This window comes from Sinocyclocheilus grahami, unplaced genomic scaffold, assembly GCF_001515645.1.
Source record: "Sinocyclocheilus grahami isolate Dianchi unplaced genomic scaffold, SAMN03320097.WGS_v1.1 scaffold86.1, whole genome shotgun sequence".
Classification (NCBI taxonomy): Eukaryota; Metazoa; Chordata; class Actinopteri; order Cypriniformes; family Cyprinidae; genus Sinocyclocheilus; species Sinocyclocheilus grahami.
The window spans coordinates 806512-823504 of NW_015505265.1; the positions used below are offsets into that span (position 1 = coordinate 806512).

The 16993-nt window shown below is 33.5% G+C and overlaps 1 protein-coding gene across 2 annotated transcripts in view; it reads right to left on the reverse strand.

The window, feature by feature from the left end:
• The window catches only part of LOC107586822 (inositol-tetrakisphosphate 1-kinase-like), a 48308-nt gene that overhangs the window by 3676 nt on the left and 27639 nt on the right, over window positions 1-16993 (reverse strand). For both annotated transcript variants that reach the window (XM_016274359.1, XM_016274360.1), the window contains exons 4-6: window positions 16723-16848; window positions 14811-14928; window positions 779-877 (exon numbers count right to left, since the gene is read on the reverse strand). In XM_016274359.1, the coding sequence (XP_016129845.1) occupies window positions 779-877; window positions 14811-14928; window positions 16723-16848 (343 nt within the window). The remainder of the gene's footprint in view (window positions 1-778; window positions 878-14810; window positions 14929-16722; window positions 16849-16993) is intronic.

Sequence of the window (16993 nt, forward strand, 5' to 3'; positions counted from 1 at the left end):
AATTCTGGTCTTTCCGTCCCCAAATTTAAGACCTCTTGAAATCATCATTAAGACTTTATTGTACAATTTAAGTAATATTAAGTAATTAAGTAAATAACTAAATTTAAGACTTTTTAAAACCCCGCGGCAACCCTGTAATAGCCAGAAAAAGAAAACGATTTTACACACAATGCAGGGCTTTTAATTATACACAAACCCGAAATACACTATGTCTCTTATTTTAAAAAGGTCGCTTTCCTACCAGCTGCTCATTCAAAAAGATAAGGGAGATAAAATAGGCAATTATCTACAATGTATTACAATTTAAAAATTATAAAGTGTTCACGCTTGACATAAATGTGCAGCATTTATTGATTGCAAACTGTTCTGAACCCGCAAGCCTGTATAGAATGTGCATTTTCACTGAGCAGAGATTATTAATTGAATAAGAGCCTTTAAAGATTAATAATCACATTAGGCCATATCATGATTCCTGTTTTTCCATCCTAAATGATATTTAAGACATTTCTTATATCAAGTATTTGTTATATTTAAGATATTTAAGACTTTTTTCACTTCGAAACCAAGCAGAGTTTTGTTGGTCAACATGGCGAATTCACTAGACCTCACAAGAAATTCCTGATTGTGTGGATTTCTTTTGAAATGACTGGATTTGACCCACCAAAATTTGTAAATGTTTGAAAATGTTACTGTACCTTTAGTGTAGGATTTATAGAATGAGATCCCTTGGTTAAACATGATTATTTTCTCTTTCAGAAAGGAAAAGGTGGGAACTTACTGAAAGGGAATGTAAGACCGTGCTGCTTGATCTGCTCCAGCGTGTCTGGGCCACACTCACTGTTCAGCACCATAAATGGAGGAGAACAGATCCTCACATCTGCAGAGAAATATGAGAGACAGGAAGAGACAGGTGAGTCCTGCATGAGTATTATATGAATTCATGAAATTTCATCGAGGTCCATGCTGGTTTTGCACTGGTCTAGTAGGTGCACTGCCAATCTGTTCTCCATCAGAACAACAAGGAATAGAGGGAAAAAGCAAAGGTTTGTCAAATTCATCATGTGACCAAAAGTTTAAAAAAAAAAATAAATAAATAAAATCCACTACAACTGAAGAGGTCTAAAATACATGAAAAACACTATCCATTAGTATTATTATTATGTATCTTAAATGGCAGTTGATTGGCTGACGCACAAACCTAGAAGTATGTATTTTGACAAATAAAATAAAATATACAAATAAAATAAATGAAATTAAAATTGGAGAGAAATTAGAAAAAAATGAGAAATGAGAAAAAAATTTAGAAGCTAATGTTATTTTTAGATGATATGTTTTTGTTTTTGATTAAAGATAAAAAATTAAAAAAGACAAATAATGATGTGCATGGGCAAATTATTTATAATAAACATTGCAATATATATATATACACATACTGGTAAAAAATGTATAGCTTGCCTTAAATTGTAAGTCGCTTTGGATAAAAGCGTCTGCTAAATGCATAAATTATTATTCAATTATTAAATTAATTATAAAATTGTATATACACAAATACAGTATAAAGACTTATCCATTTTAATTTTATGGTAATTTATGATTACCCGCAAGTTATACCAACAAACACTAATACATCCAAGTAAACCAAGCATTAAATACCAAATATCAAAGCACTAAAATTCCCACTGATCAGTGGGGAAAAAGGGAAGCAAAAACAATTTAAAAGACATTTGAATTGTTGATTAGGCAGGACTAGTTAGGCGAGAGTAACTAGACGCATTTATGCATTTACAGAGATTATGTTATTTGGTAAAAGTACAATGGTGGCCAAAATTATTAGAACACTAGTATTTTCACCAGCTAAAAAAAGTCAGTTACCTGTAAAGCTACAGTACTGTTAAAAGTTTTAGGTACTTGTGTAAAATGCTGTCAAATGAGGATGTTGTCAATAATAATGTCATAAATAGATTTTCTTTATCAATTAACTTCTATTAACTAAATTAAATCAACATTTGGTGTGACCATCCTTTGTGTTTAAAGCAGCTTTTGCCCTCGGTGCACTTGTGCTTAGTTTTTCAGGGAGCTTTACAGGTAGGTTTCTTGAAGCATCTTGGAGACGTTGCCACAGTTCTTCTGGATTGAGTCTGTCTCAGTTTGTTCTGTTTCTTCATGTTATTCCAGACAGACTGATGATGAAGAGATCAGATCTCTGTGTGGAGCACTGGCTGTTGTCAGACAAAAATCTCACTTGATTATTACAATTAATGGCTGAATAAATGAATGTTTGGAAATGTAAACTGATATTTCCTACTGACACACTACAGCAAAAGATAGAAATAACTGACTTAAAACCATTTTTAGCAGGTGAAAATACTAGCGTTCTAATGATTTTGGCGACTGTACAGGTGCATCTCAATAAATTAGAATGTAGTGGAAAAGTTCATTTATTTCAGTAATTCAACTCAAATTGTGAAACTCGTGTATTAAATAAATTCAATGCACACAGACTGAAGTAGTTTAAGTCTTTGGTTCTTTTAATTGTGATGATTTTGGCTCACATTTAACAAAAACCCACCAATTCACTATCTCAACAAATTAGAATACTTCATAAGACCAATAAAAAATTTTTTTTTAGTGAATTGTTGGCCTTCTGGAAAGTATGTTAATTTACTGTACATGTACTCAATACTTGGTAGGGGCTCCTTTTGCATGAATTACTGCATCAGTGCGGCGTGGCATGGAGACAATCAGCCTGTGGCACTGCTGAGGTGGTATGGAAGCCCAGGTTGCTTTGATAGCGGCCTTCAGGTCATCTGCATTGTTGGGTCTGGTGTCTCTCATCTTCCTCTTGACAATACCCCAATTCTATTTTTCCAAGAGTAGAATATCCGTCTAATTATGCTACAAAATAATAGCAAAATCTGACAGGGTAGCACAATCGTCAGAACACCTGCCCAGGTCAGGGTGTGGGCTAAATAAGAGATAGGGGTTTCTGTTGCATGCCTTCGGTCAGTGAAAAATTATATTTTTAAGGACAGCCTGCATCGGGTGACAACACTACTGTACAGCAGTGTTTCTTACCTTATTCCCCAACGTGCAATCCTGCGCTGGAGAGTTTTCAAAGACACACCAAAGCGTTTTGCGATCTCCCTGCGCGAGATTCCAAGGGAGATGTGCTGCTGTAACTTGTCTCTTTGTATGTCAATGCAGTGCTGAATCTCTGAGATGTTACCCATTTGGCGAATTATATGCTCCACCTCATCAAACTTGGCCCAAACTGTGTCCTCCAAATGCCGACTGGATGCGTCCAAGTTTTCTCTAAGCTGAAGCAACATCGTCAGAGCATAGACATAGTCAACTGACACATTATTGTCGAAATAGTCAGCCAAAGAAATAATGGCATTTATGTCTGTGTGCATTGAATTTATTTAATACACGAGTTTCACAATTTGAGTTGAATTATTTAACTAATTATTTTAACTTTTTCATGACATTCTAATTTATTGAGATGCACCTGTATATGTTATCCCACACGACTCTCATTAAACAACTTGTGTAAGGTCTTCTGTCATCAGTTACCACTCTGGTTGCCTTTACTTCCCTATTTATTTTATCGAAAGGAGAACAATGGACACAAGGCACTGAGCCTGACTCACTCTGCATAATGCAGGGGCCAGTCAATAGAAGCGCAGCAATTTGACCCGTGGGTTCAAGGCTTTGTTTGAAAATACTGTACTCTCACTGTCCTGGGTATCGCTTAGATGAGCAAACAGAGCCATAGACGGAACAATAGCATCAATAGCTGTGAATGAGTAGCTATGTTTGCGAATTCCAACCGGAGAGGGGTGAACCATCAAAACAGAGATGCATACTGGGCTTAACTTGGGAATAGGCTCTTCTGACTTGGGCCAGTAAGCAACCGGCCAGAGGTCCGGTGAATGAATATTTCAGCCGGATGCCAGTCATGCTGTTATCTAGGCAGATAAGGCATGTTTTAGGAGTTTTTTTTACGTGTAGCACAGGAAATGAGTTGAAGAGTGAAGCCTCAACAGGCCGATGACACAGCGCTCTGATATGATCACGGTAAACCGCCTGTGTTGAGGTAGCAAAACTGATGATGAGATGCTTTTCAAAGCTAAAGAAAAGACTCTACATGACTCAAGGGTTTCAGTACACATTATGAAACACTTTGACATAGCTTACTTTTCAAGAAATGGCAAAATAAAACTTTTCTAAACAACTGAAAACAGTAATATTGTGAAAATGTCTTACAATTTTAAATAACCATTTCCTATTTTAATGCATTTTAAAATAGAAATTATTTTTATAAGTTATTTATTTTAGCTTGATGCCCAAGCTAAATTTGCAGCATCATTACTCCAGTCTTCAGTGTCACATGATCCTTCAAAAATCATTCTAATATGCAAATGTACATTTAGTCATTTAGCAGACGCTTTTATCCAAAACGACTTACAAACGAGGACAATGGAAGCAATCAAAATCAACAAAAGAGCAATTTAGTGCTCGAGAAACATTTATTATTATTATTATCAATGTTGAAAGCAGTTGTGCTGCTTAATATTTTTGTGGAAACCATGATACTTTTTTCAGTTGATGAATAGAAGTTTTGACAGAACAGCATTTATTTGAAATATAAATCTTTTCAATCAATCAGCAACCCTCTACATTGCGAGTAAATCACTCATATATGCGACTAAATCTTCACTCTGGGCGACTAAATGATGTCTAATATTAGCTAATGGCTAATAAATTCTCAGATTTTACTCGCCAGTGTGTGAGTTGGAGGCTAAGTATAAGTTTAGCACAGATATATTTTCACTCACCGAACACTCTCTGACTGAGCGCTTCAGAGTTTCACTCTCCATCAAGCGATCTGTGATATTTTTCAGTTCATCTGAATGGATGCGCAGCACACCTGTATTTGACGTACCGTAAACTCTAGTGTGAAGGCGCACGACTCGCCGTCGCTTTGTCTCACACACACGCAGAGAGAGAGAGAATTGACACGCTACATGTAAACGATATTCTTTGTTGTATTTTCCTGTCAAAATAACGGCATTCCTTTGGAATTCTTCAGCTTTTAAGAACTTCCGGGTTTTCCGGGAATGGGCGGAACTAATGAGCAAACGGCAATCTCATTGGCTGGCGCTCACCTATTATTGTCCCTGTTTTGATTTCAGCAAATCAGTTCGAGCGAACACACACAACCTGGTTAATATTCATGAATCCAGCAGCTCATTAATCCTTAGTGCGTTTTATATTGTTCTTATTAGTAGAATTCGTATCATTATTATCTTATCCGTATTTTTGTTAGTTTTTTCCCAATTTGTTTTTATAGAAATACTGAATGACCAAAAAAGCACCACCACCAGACAAGTTAAAATATTCAGTTAAAATGACTAATATGCATTCAAACATGGTTATCAAATTTTTATTCTAATGACTAAAGTTCTATCATTAAATAATACTTGATTATCATATTATAATGCTTGACTGACTGATGTACTCTAAGAGCGTACTTTCAGATATTTAAAAAACTGTGCCATTTTACAGTATATATATATATATATATACTGTATATATATATTAGGGCTGTGCGATATTGAAGAAAAATGCGATATGCGACACCTTGTTAAAAAATTCGATATTCGATATGCGATACGATATTGCTTAAAGTGTGTAAAATCAATTTCAATTGTATTTTAAAATATTTAAAAATGAAAATTATATAACCAATTTGTTTCACATTCTTTCTTGGAAAAGAAAGAACCACTACAACTTCTGAAAGTGACCAGTAGTGTTTTAGTATTACATAAAAAGTAATGTCACAAATCAGAAAATGTCATTTTAACATCAATGTGAACATACCAAAAAAAAAATGAATTACACTAATTATATATCATTTTAACTTTGCTTTCCATACACTTTAAGTACTTCTTCATATACCACAGCAAAAACTATAGTCTGAGAAAGTTCAAACATGATTAAAGGCAAGTGAATGGTCAATTTACAAGCATAGATAAAATAAACAGTAGTATTCAGATACAGAAATTTAATAATTAAGTGTAAAATAACACTGCATAGTGTTCACTGTATGAATTAAATTTAGATTAATCTTTGTTATAGCTGTTTTGTTGTTTTCTGCAACTTATTGCACTTAACTCTTTTTAACGTCAAGCAATTCTCTGCTATATGCGTCGAACTAAAACTTTGACCTTTTGCAACGTTTTGATTTAAGTAGCCTATTATTAAAACGATTCAGATATCGCATGCCCTTGCGATATGCATATTGCGATATTTACATTTGCGATATTTCGAGTAAACAAAAAAATGTACTAGCCAATGGCGATTCCATTGCCAAGGTGTCCATAGAGGGTTGATCAATGTCTTTACTTTCACTTTTGATCAATTTAGTGCAGCCTTGGTGAATAAAAGTATTAATTTCTTTTAATTAATCACGTGTATTTGTAATTTAATGCATAGTAGAGGACTGACTCAATATTAAGTCAAATTCCTCAAAAATCAGCAAGAGCAAAAACAAAAACAGTTAGTTGACCAAAAAGGTCAGTACTGATTGGTCACAGTCCCCCGTGAAGGAACAAAGTCGCAAGCTAGCCATTCACTTCCTGTTTTGTCTATCTAACTTTTGAGTCGGTAAATGATGGTATCGCTACTGAAATATCCTGTAGTGCTGAAACAGAGAGAGCTGTGCTGGTTTTCTTATCAGAGCTGGTCCATTTATCCAGCTGCTAACCAGAGCATAAACAAATGACCAACTGAGGCTGCACAAAAATCTAATTAGGATTTTTCTGATAAAGTTTACAATTGTGATTTTTAAAAAGTTCTAAAAACAAATCTAGATTTGCTGTGCTTGTTTGTAAGGCTGCACAATTTGGTCAAAATTTTGTTAATATATACCAATATGGCTATAAAGTAGGGCTGTCAATCGATTTTTTTTTTATCGCGATTAATCGCAACTTAATCGCACATTTTTATCTGTTCTAAATGTACCTTAAATTAATACTTTAAGTTTTTAATACTCTAATCAACATGGGCATGGACAAATATGGATGCTTTATGCAAATGTATGTTTATTATTAGTGAAACCTAGAGCATGAAGACTAGACATGTTTTAAAGGTCATAGATGTTTTTCAAATAACTTGTTTGTGTCCATTAGACACATGAAAAAAGAGCATAGAAATACCAGTTTCCCATTACACTGAAGAATGTGGGTAACCAAACAGTTGCTGGTCCCCACTGACTTTGATATATGAAATAGAAATATGAAAGTCACTGGGGACCAGTAACTGTTTGGTTTCCCATATTCTTCAAAATAACTTTTATGTTCAACAGAAGAAAGAAACTCATTCAGGTTTAAAACAACTTGAGAGTGAGTAAATGATGACAATTTTCATTATTGGATGAACTATTCCTTTAATGTTAATAAAATAAAACACAAAGAGAAAAATAACTTGGTGTTCTTGACTGAAGAACTTTAATACAGTTGCTAAAATTCAGCAGTAATAAAATAACTTGAAATTTTCAACATTATATCTTTTTGCACTAAATAGTATCGATAACAGTATCGTTAAGTACCGGTATCGTTAAGCAGTATCAGTATCAGTATAGGTATCGTATCGATAAAATGTAAACGATACCCATCCCTAGTTGTCACTATACCATAAACATGTTACGATACTATACCAGCTGAAGTATCACGATACTGTGCAATATTAATTTAATTTATAATTCACGATCTGCAATGGATTGTTTTTTTCTTCCTTTTTTGGCCCATCTCCGTTTCGGATATGCACATAAACTGCATTGCAATCATTTCTCAAAATGTCATGTCTGTAATGAACACAGGTCAGAGACAGGCAGGCTTGGGGAGTAACAGAATACATGTAACGGCGTTACGTAATCAGGATACAAAAATCTAGTAACTGTAATCCGTTACAGTTACATCAAAAAACTAAGTATTCAGATTAGTTACATTTTGTAAAAGTGGGAATACTATCAGGATTATATTTGTTTAATTTAAAATTAAATAAGTGAGTATTTTGACAACGCTATATATTTAGCGCTGCATAGTTCCTGGTTCTGTTGACACATGTTGACTCACGTGAGCCGCCTGCTGGTGCGTGCGCAAATAACACCCGTCTACAATTATTATTCTCAAACGCGGGATGACTGAGACGCTGCTACAGTAAATTAATTACGATGCTTCCTGCTGTGAAAAACGTTTTCATGTCTGGAAATTTCACAGTTATTTTGTTTTCAAAGAGGATAAAGGAAATAACAGTTGTACAGCGTAAGCTATGCATGAAGACTCTTGCTTTAACAAAGGCCAACTTGAACATTTGCAGGTATGAGTCCGACTAGCATGGAAATCATCATTTAAGCTAAAATTTAGTGTTTGTTAGTGATTTAAAATTCCATGGTGTGCATGACTGCAGTTGTAAGTTTTCTAGCAGAAAATGAGCCTGAAAATGTAGAAATTAACATGAGAGTCCCCACACCCTGGATCAGTCAATGAAATAAAGAAAGATCATAGCATTTCACATGCATTTCGACATGTAGGCTTATTTTAAAATAGACTAAGACTAATATATATATGGTGTTCATTTTTTTAATGTTGTGTATAAATTATATTTATTTTTACTTGTACATGTTAAAGAAATAATAAAAAAAATCAAAATAAAACTTCAATACTAAACTGTATAGCCACTTGATGTCTGCATAGCCTTTTATATAAATATACGGGCTGTAATATCTAGATGGTGAAACAAGACACGATTTTTTTATAGATTCAAATAGTTTTTACTATAGTTTTAATTAGTTCTCATTTTAAAGTCATAGTTAAATAAAAGTACTTAGATATTGCTTTTTTGACTTACATATGTAACAAAGTAATCCAAAAGTAATCAGATTACATTACTTTTATATTGTGGTACTTGGATTAAGTTACTGAATACTTTTTTAATGAAGTAATTTGTAACTGTAACGGAATACATTTTAAAAGTAACCCTCCCAACTCTGGAGACGGAACACGCTGGAGAGCTGGAGAGGGAAGAGAGGATAGATTAGGCATGCGGCAGAAAAACTTCAAAAAACAATGCAAAAGCAGAATTAAAAACGTAAAAACGTATAGCATAGTTCATATAACTCATGCTCTATATTTGAAGTCTCCTGAAGCCAAATACAACCAATTTTGTTAACTATATAAAATTATTTACTTACAAAATTAGATTCAAAAGAGCAATTCATTCACAAACGAATCAGATACTGTTTACTTTCCGAATGAACATGCAGAGTTATAAGGTGGATATTCAGATTTCCAGTGAATAACGACTTAAATTTCAGTCTGTTTGTCACACGAAACTATCATATGGCTTCAAAATTAGTGCATGAGTTCATTTCTACAATACTTTTGTGCTTTTTGTAATTTTGGATCTTGATATTAGGCCTGTCGCAATAATCAATATATTGACTTATCGCGCAATATATGTACATGACCTCAATCATTTTTGGTGACGCAATATATCGCCCATTATATTTACTTAAAAATTTATGTCACCATGTTTTGTACATTCCACTTGCGCCTGTGTCTTTTGCAGCTTCTCGTACATAACGTGGTGTAGTCATGAGGTGCTAGTTCAAATTTAAAAAATGCTTCTACAAAAAAAGTTGAATCTGCAGATATGTCCTTGTTTAGAGATCTGTGCATTTGTGCATACGGACATCTGACTGCTAAGTAGTGATTGGTGTTTGTTTTTCAGCAATAGTGTGCACCCTTCATTTACAGAGAAAAGAAGGTCCGGGGAAAATCTGTCGATGTAAAAATCTCCATACTAGTTCTTTGTGAATTTTTCTTTTTTTTCTACTTTGCACGTTTTGTTAGAAAATGTTTATTTACAATTTATTCAAGCTGTTTAAGGTATCTAATATTTTGAAACTTAATTTCCATGATCTAAATATTCTTAAAAATTTAAAGTTTGTTGTCATTTGGAAGTGTGTAGGCCCTTCTTGCATTATTATGCTTTTATATTATGATTATATATTCAGTGATATAAAATGGTCTTTAAAATGACAATAATATCGCTTATCGCAATTATTTCTGGGGCAATATATCACACAACAAAAAGTTGTTATCGTGACAGGCCTAGCATGGAAATCATCATTTAAGCTAAAATTTAGTGTTTGTTAGTGATTTAAAATTCCATGGTGTGCATGACTGCAGTTGTAAGTTTTCTAGCAGAAAATGAGCCTGAAAATGTAGAAATTAACATGAGAGTCCCCACACCCTGGATCAGTCAATGAAATAAAGAAAGATCATAGCATTTCACATGCATTTCGACATGTAGGCTTATTTTAAAATAGACTAAGACTAATATATATATGGTGTTCATTTTTTTAATGTTGTGTATAAATTATATTTATTTTTACTTGTACATGTTAAAGAAATAATAAAAAAAATCAAAATAAAACTTCAATACTAAACTGTATAGCCACTTGATGTCTGCATAGCCTTTTATATAAATATACGGGCTGTAATATCTAGATGGTGAAACAAGACACGATTTTTTTATAGATTCAAATAGTTTTTACTATAGTTTTAATTAGTTCTCATTTTAAAGTCATAGTTAAATAAAAGTACTTAGATATTGCTTTTTTGACTTACATATGTAACAAAGTAATCCAAAAGTAATCAGATTACATTACTTTTATATTGTGGTACTTGCATTAAGTTACTGAATACTTTTTTAATGAAGTAATTTGTAACTGTAACGGAATACATTTTAAAAGTAACCCTCCCAACTCTGGAGACGGAACACGCTGGAGAGGGACGTATAGAAGAGAGGATAGATTAGGCATGCGGCAGAAAAACTTCAAAAAACAATGCAAAAGCAGAATTAAAAACGTATACAAAAGCAGCATAGTTCATATAACTCATGCTCTATATTTGAAGTCTCCTGAAGCCAAATACAACCAATTTTGTTAACTATATAAAATTATTTACTTACAAAATTAGATTCAAAAGAGCAATTCATTCACAAACGAATCAGATACTGTTTACTTTCCGAATGAACATGCAGAGTTATAAGGTGGATATTCAGATTTCCAGTGAATAACGACTTAAATTTCAGTCTGTTTGTCACACGAAACTATCATATGGCTTCAAAATTAGTGCATGAGTTCATTTCTACAATACTTTTGTGCTTTTTGTAATTTTGGATCTTGATATAGGCCTGTCGCAATAATCAATATATTGACTTATCGCGCAATATATGTACATGACCTCAATCATTTTTGGTGACGCAATATATCGCCCATTATATTTACTTAAAAATTTATGTCACCATGTTTTGTACATTCCACTTGCGCCTGTGTCTTTTGCAGCTTCTCGTACATAACGTGGTGTAGTCATGAGGTGCTAGTTCAAATTTAAAAAATGCTTCTACAAAAAAAGTTGAATCTGCAGATATGTCCTTGTTTAGAGATCTGTGCATTTGTGCATACGGACATCTGACTGCTAAGTAGTGATTGGTGTTTGTTTTTCAGCAATAGTGTGCACCCTTCATTTACAGAGAAAAGAAGGTCCGGGGAAAATCTGTCGATGTAAAAATCTCCATACTAGTTCTTTGTGAATTTTTCTTTTTTTTCTACTTTGCACGTTTTGTTAGAAAATGTTTATTTACAATTTATTCAAGCTGTTTAAGGTATCTAATATTTTGAAACTTAATTTCCATGATCTAAATATTCTTAAAAATTTAAAGTTTGTTGTCATTTGGAAGTGTGTAGGCCCTTCTTGCATTATTATGCTTTTATATTATGATTATATATTCAGTGATATAAAATGGTCTTTAAAATGACAATAATATCGCTTATCGCAATTATTTCTGGGGCAATATATCACACAACAAAAAGTTGTTATCGTGACAGGCCTAGAATACATGTAACGGCGTTACGTAATCAGGATACAAAAATCTAGTAACTGTAATCCGTTACAGTTACATAAAAAAACTAAGTATTCAGATTAGTTACATTTTGTAAAAGTGGGAATACTATCAGGATTATATTTGTTTAATTTAAAATTAAATAAGTGAGTATTTTGACAACGCTATATATTTAGCGCTGCATAGTTCCTGGTTCTGTTGACACATGTTGACTCACGTGAGCCGCCTGCTGGTGCGTGCGCAAATAACACCCGTCTACAATTATTATTCTCAAACGCGGGATGACTGAGACGCTGCTACAGTAAATTAATTACGATGCTTCCTGCTGTGAAAAACGTTTTCATGTCTGGAAATTTCACAGTTATTTTGTTTTCAAAGAGGATAAAGGAAATAACAGTTGTACAGCGTAAGCTATGCATGAAGACTCTTGCTTTAACAAAGGCCAACTTGAACATTTGCAGGTATGAGTCCGACTAGCATGGAAATCATCATTTAAGCTAAAATTTAGTGTTTGTTAGTGATTTAAAATTCCATGGTGTGCATGACTGCAGTTGTAAGTTTTCTAGCAGAAAATGAGCCTGAAAATGTAGAAATTAACATGAGAGTCCCCACACCCTGGATCAGTCAATGAAATAAAGAAAGATCATAGCATTTCACATGCATTTCGACATGTAGGCTTATTTTAAAATAGACTAAGACTAATATATATATGGTGTTCATTTTTTTAATGTTGTGTATAAATTATATTTATTTTTACTTGTACATGTTAAAGAAATAATAAAAAAAATCAAAATAAAACTTCAATACTAAACTGTATAGCCACTTGATGTCTGCATAGCCTTTTATATAAATATACGGGCTGTAATATCTAGATGGTGAAACAAGACACGATTTTTTTATAGATTCAAATAGTTTTTACTATAGTTTTAATTAGTTCTCATTTTAAAGTCATAGTTAAATAAAAGTACTTAGATATTGCTTTTTTGACTTACATATGTAACAAAGTAATCCAAAAGTAATCAGATTACATTACTTTTATATTGTGGTACTTGGATTAAGTTACTGAATACTTTTTTAATGAAGTAATTTGTAACTGTAACGGAATACATTTTAAAAGTAACCCTCCCAACTCTGGAGACGGAACACGCTGGAGAGGGACGTATAGAAGAGAGGATAGATTAGGCATGCGGCAGAAAAACTTCAAAAAACAATGCAAAAGCAGAATTAAAAACGTATACAAAAGCAGCATAGTTCATATAACTCATGCTCTATATTTGAAGTCTCCTGAAGCCAAATACAACCAATTTTGTTAACTATATAAAATTATTTACTTACAAAATTAGATTCAAAAGAGCAATTCATTCACAAACGAATCAGATACTGTTTACTTTCCGAATGAACATGCAGAGTTATAAGGTGGATATTCAGATTTCCAGTGAATAACGACTTAAATTTCAGTCTGTTTGTCACACGAAACTATCATATGGCTTCAAAATTAGTGCATGAGTTCATTTCTACAATACTTTTATTGTGCTTTTTGTAATTTTGGATCTTGATATTAGGCCTGTCGCAATAATCAATATATTGACTTATCGCGCAATATATGTACATGACCTCAATCATTTTTGGTGACGCAATATATCGCCCATTATATTTACTTAAAAATTTATGTCACCATGTTTTGTACATTCCACTTGCGCCTGTGTCTTTTGCAGCTTCTCGTACATAACGTGGTGTAGTCATGAGGTGCTAGTTCAAATTTAAAAAATGCTTCTACAAAAAAAGTTGAATCTGCAGATATGTCCTTGTTTAGAGATCTGTGCATTTGTGCATACGGACATCTGACTGCTAAGTAGTGATTGGTGTTTGTTTTTCAGCAATAGTGTGCACCCTTCATTTACAGAGAAAAGAAGGTCCGGGGAAAATCTGTCGATGTAAAAATCTCCATACTAGTTCTTTGTGAATTTTTCTTTTTTTTCTACTTTGCACGTTTTGTTAGAAAATGTTTATTTACAATTTATTCAAGCTGTTTAAGGTATCTAATATTTTGAAACTTAATTTCCATGATCTAAATATTCTTAAAAATTTAAAGTTTGTTGTCATTTGGAAGTGTGTAGGCCCTTCTTGCATTATTATGCTTTTATATTATGATTATCGAAAAGAAGGTCCGGGAAAAAATCTGTAGATGTAAAAATCTCCATACTAGATCTTTGTGAATTTTTCTTTTTTTTCTACTTTGCACGTTTTGTTAGAAAATGTTTATTTACAATTTATTCAAGCTGTTTAAGGTATCTAATATTTTGAAACTTAATTTCCATGATCTAAATATTCTTAAAAATTTTAAGTTTGTTGTCATTTGGAAGTGTGTAGGCCCTTCTTGCATTATTATGCTTTTATATTATGATTATATATTCAGTGATATAAAATGGTCTTTAAAATGACAATAATATCGCTTATCGCAATTATTTCTGGGGCAATATATCACACAACAAAACGTTGTTATCGTGACAGGCCTACTTGATATTCTTTAAATACACCTCTTTGGTTCCACAGAAGAAAGCAAAAAGATAATGGGTGAGTAAATTATAACAGAAATTAACATTTTGGGAGAACTATTCTTTTAAGCAAAGCGAAAGAACGGAAAATGAACATGTTGCAGGTCAAACCTGCTTTACCTGCATGAGCACCACAGGCTCAACATGCCAACTGCTGTGTTACAGCTCTGACCAGACCATTACTTTATAAAGTTCACCCCATTCAACTACAAACTCGGTGCTTCTTGTAGTTGGGCAGATCTTCACTGGTATAACCTGAAAATGGGTGCTGGATCACAGTACCTCTCATGCAATCCTCTATCCTGTGCACCAGCTGGTAGGATTTGCAGCGGTCCAGTAGAGTTCGGATGGCTGGAAGTGGGTCAAGAATGATGGTCTCTGGGTGAGCGTCAATATAATCCTGCAAGACCAGTGGAACAGGTCACAACAAGGAAGGCGTATAACGTGACTAACTGAAATCTTTGAACATTACTTACTGGTGTTGTTAAAAGGCAGTTATCTAACATGTACAAACTGGAATGCATGAATGAACTCACCACACATGCAAAGACATGTACACATGAAGCCCGTTACACTGCTGTTATGTAAATGAAACAACCTCACAGTCTTGCATTCAGTTGGCATGACATAACCACTCGCTGTCTTTCTCTCCACTGCCCCCATTCACTCCAGTCATATGATAACATTTGACAGAATATGAGGAAATGCACTCTTTTCTCATGTGTTTTACCAATTCCATTAGTCATTTACTGTCATTGATGGGAAATTTAGTTGCTAATCCCAGTGTACTGATTGTTAGATCAAATCAACTCGCACATCAGAATGTGTGAAGACACATTCTACCAGCTCTGATTAAATTGGCAAAAAAGGTTACACAACAGCAAAAAAAAACAAAAAAGATCTCCAGTTTTCATAGGGTTTAAAAGTGAATATTATTTCAGTGTTCAGATCATTCTGTGTCTTATGTAAATCTATGTAATATACATTAAGTGCATGCTTAGTGTTAGGAGAGAGCTTTGTTTAAGAACATTAAGAGGCTCAGTGCGCTTACGTTCTCATTTAGAGGCGAGTACCTGAGGTGAAATTTCAGAAGACGACAAAACAAAAACAAAGTTGTAGGATGGGAAACTGAATTTAAGTTGAAAGGTCTTTTGTGCAATATTATCATAGTATATAATAAAATAATATATATATCGAAATATACACACTTGCAATAATTCAAAAGTTTGGAATAACTATAATCAAGTCTTTTTTTATGTTTGTTTTTGAAAGAAATCTGTTCCCAAAGGCTGCATTTATTTGATCAAAAATACAAAAAAAACTGTAATATTGTAAAACTACATTACAATTTAAAATAACTGTTTTCTATTTAAATACAGTTCAACTATAATTTATTCCTGTGATGCCATGCTGAATTTTCATCAGCCATTACTCTAGTCTTCAGTGTCACACGATCCTTCAGAAATCATTCTAATATGCAGAATTATTAACAATGTGGAAAACTGCTGCGCTGCTTAGCATTTTTTTTGGAACCTATGATACCTTTTTCAGGATTCTTCGATGAATAAAAAGTTCAAAAGAACAGCATTTATTCAAAGTAGAAATATTATATTATATTGTGTAATTTATATTAAATAATTGTGTAATATATACATAAATAAATTATAATACAATATGTAAAGGATTAAAAAAATGATATTACATTGTGTCAGTATATTACTGCACCAACACATCCCTATAAATCGAGGTTGAACCCCTAAAACTAGATATAAAAGAAAAACTACATGTAGTCTCTTTCAAAAAATAAAAATGAGACCGAAACTTTATGCACTATTAAAAATGCAAAACCTTTCTCATAATGATCAATGCTCTGTGATTACTGCTTTTAATTTCCTTTCACTAACAAGTGAATGACAAAGAGATCACATTTAGGTAAAAAAATAAATAAATCATCGGAGTCTGTGACCGTCATACACTACACGATTTTCTAACAAATCTGTCAACTCCAATCTGCAAGTTGGTTCTGACTTTCAGCAACAAGCGTCAACTTCTCAGTTAATCGGGGCAAAAATCTGGGCAAAAGTTGTGTAGTGTATTCCAGCCTTGAATCAGAGTGAAATTCCTGCATCTTAACCAGAGCTGTAGATCGAGGCAGGGGCTGAAGACCACAGCACACATGCTCAGACAGGCTCACCTGCACACGCTGGACCAGCAGCAGGGACTGAGTGTCATTCTGATCCGCTTCCAGGATCAGGTCTGTTAGCTTGTGAATGATGACGTCCAGGGGACCCTGCTCCTCTAACGGCTGACTCAGGTCAAGCTGCAGAGAACGGGAAAGGTGAAAGGTCATCATTTACACTCATGAATCTACAGCAGTGCTGACAAGGTCAAAGGTCAATGATGAGTTTAATACAGATTAACACTACATGTACTGAACAAATTGATGTCTACTGATTTTACTGTCT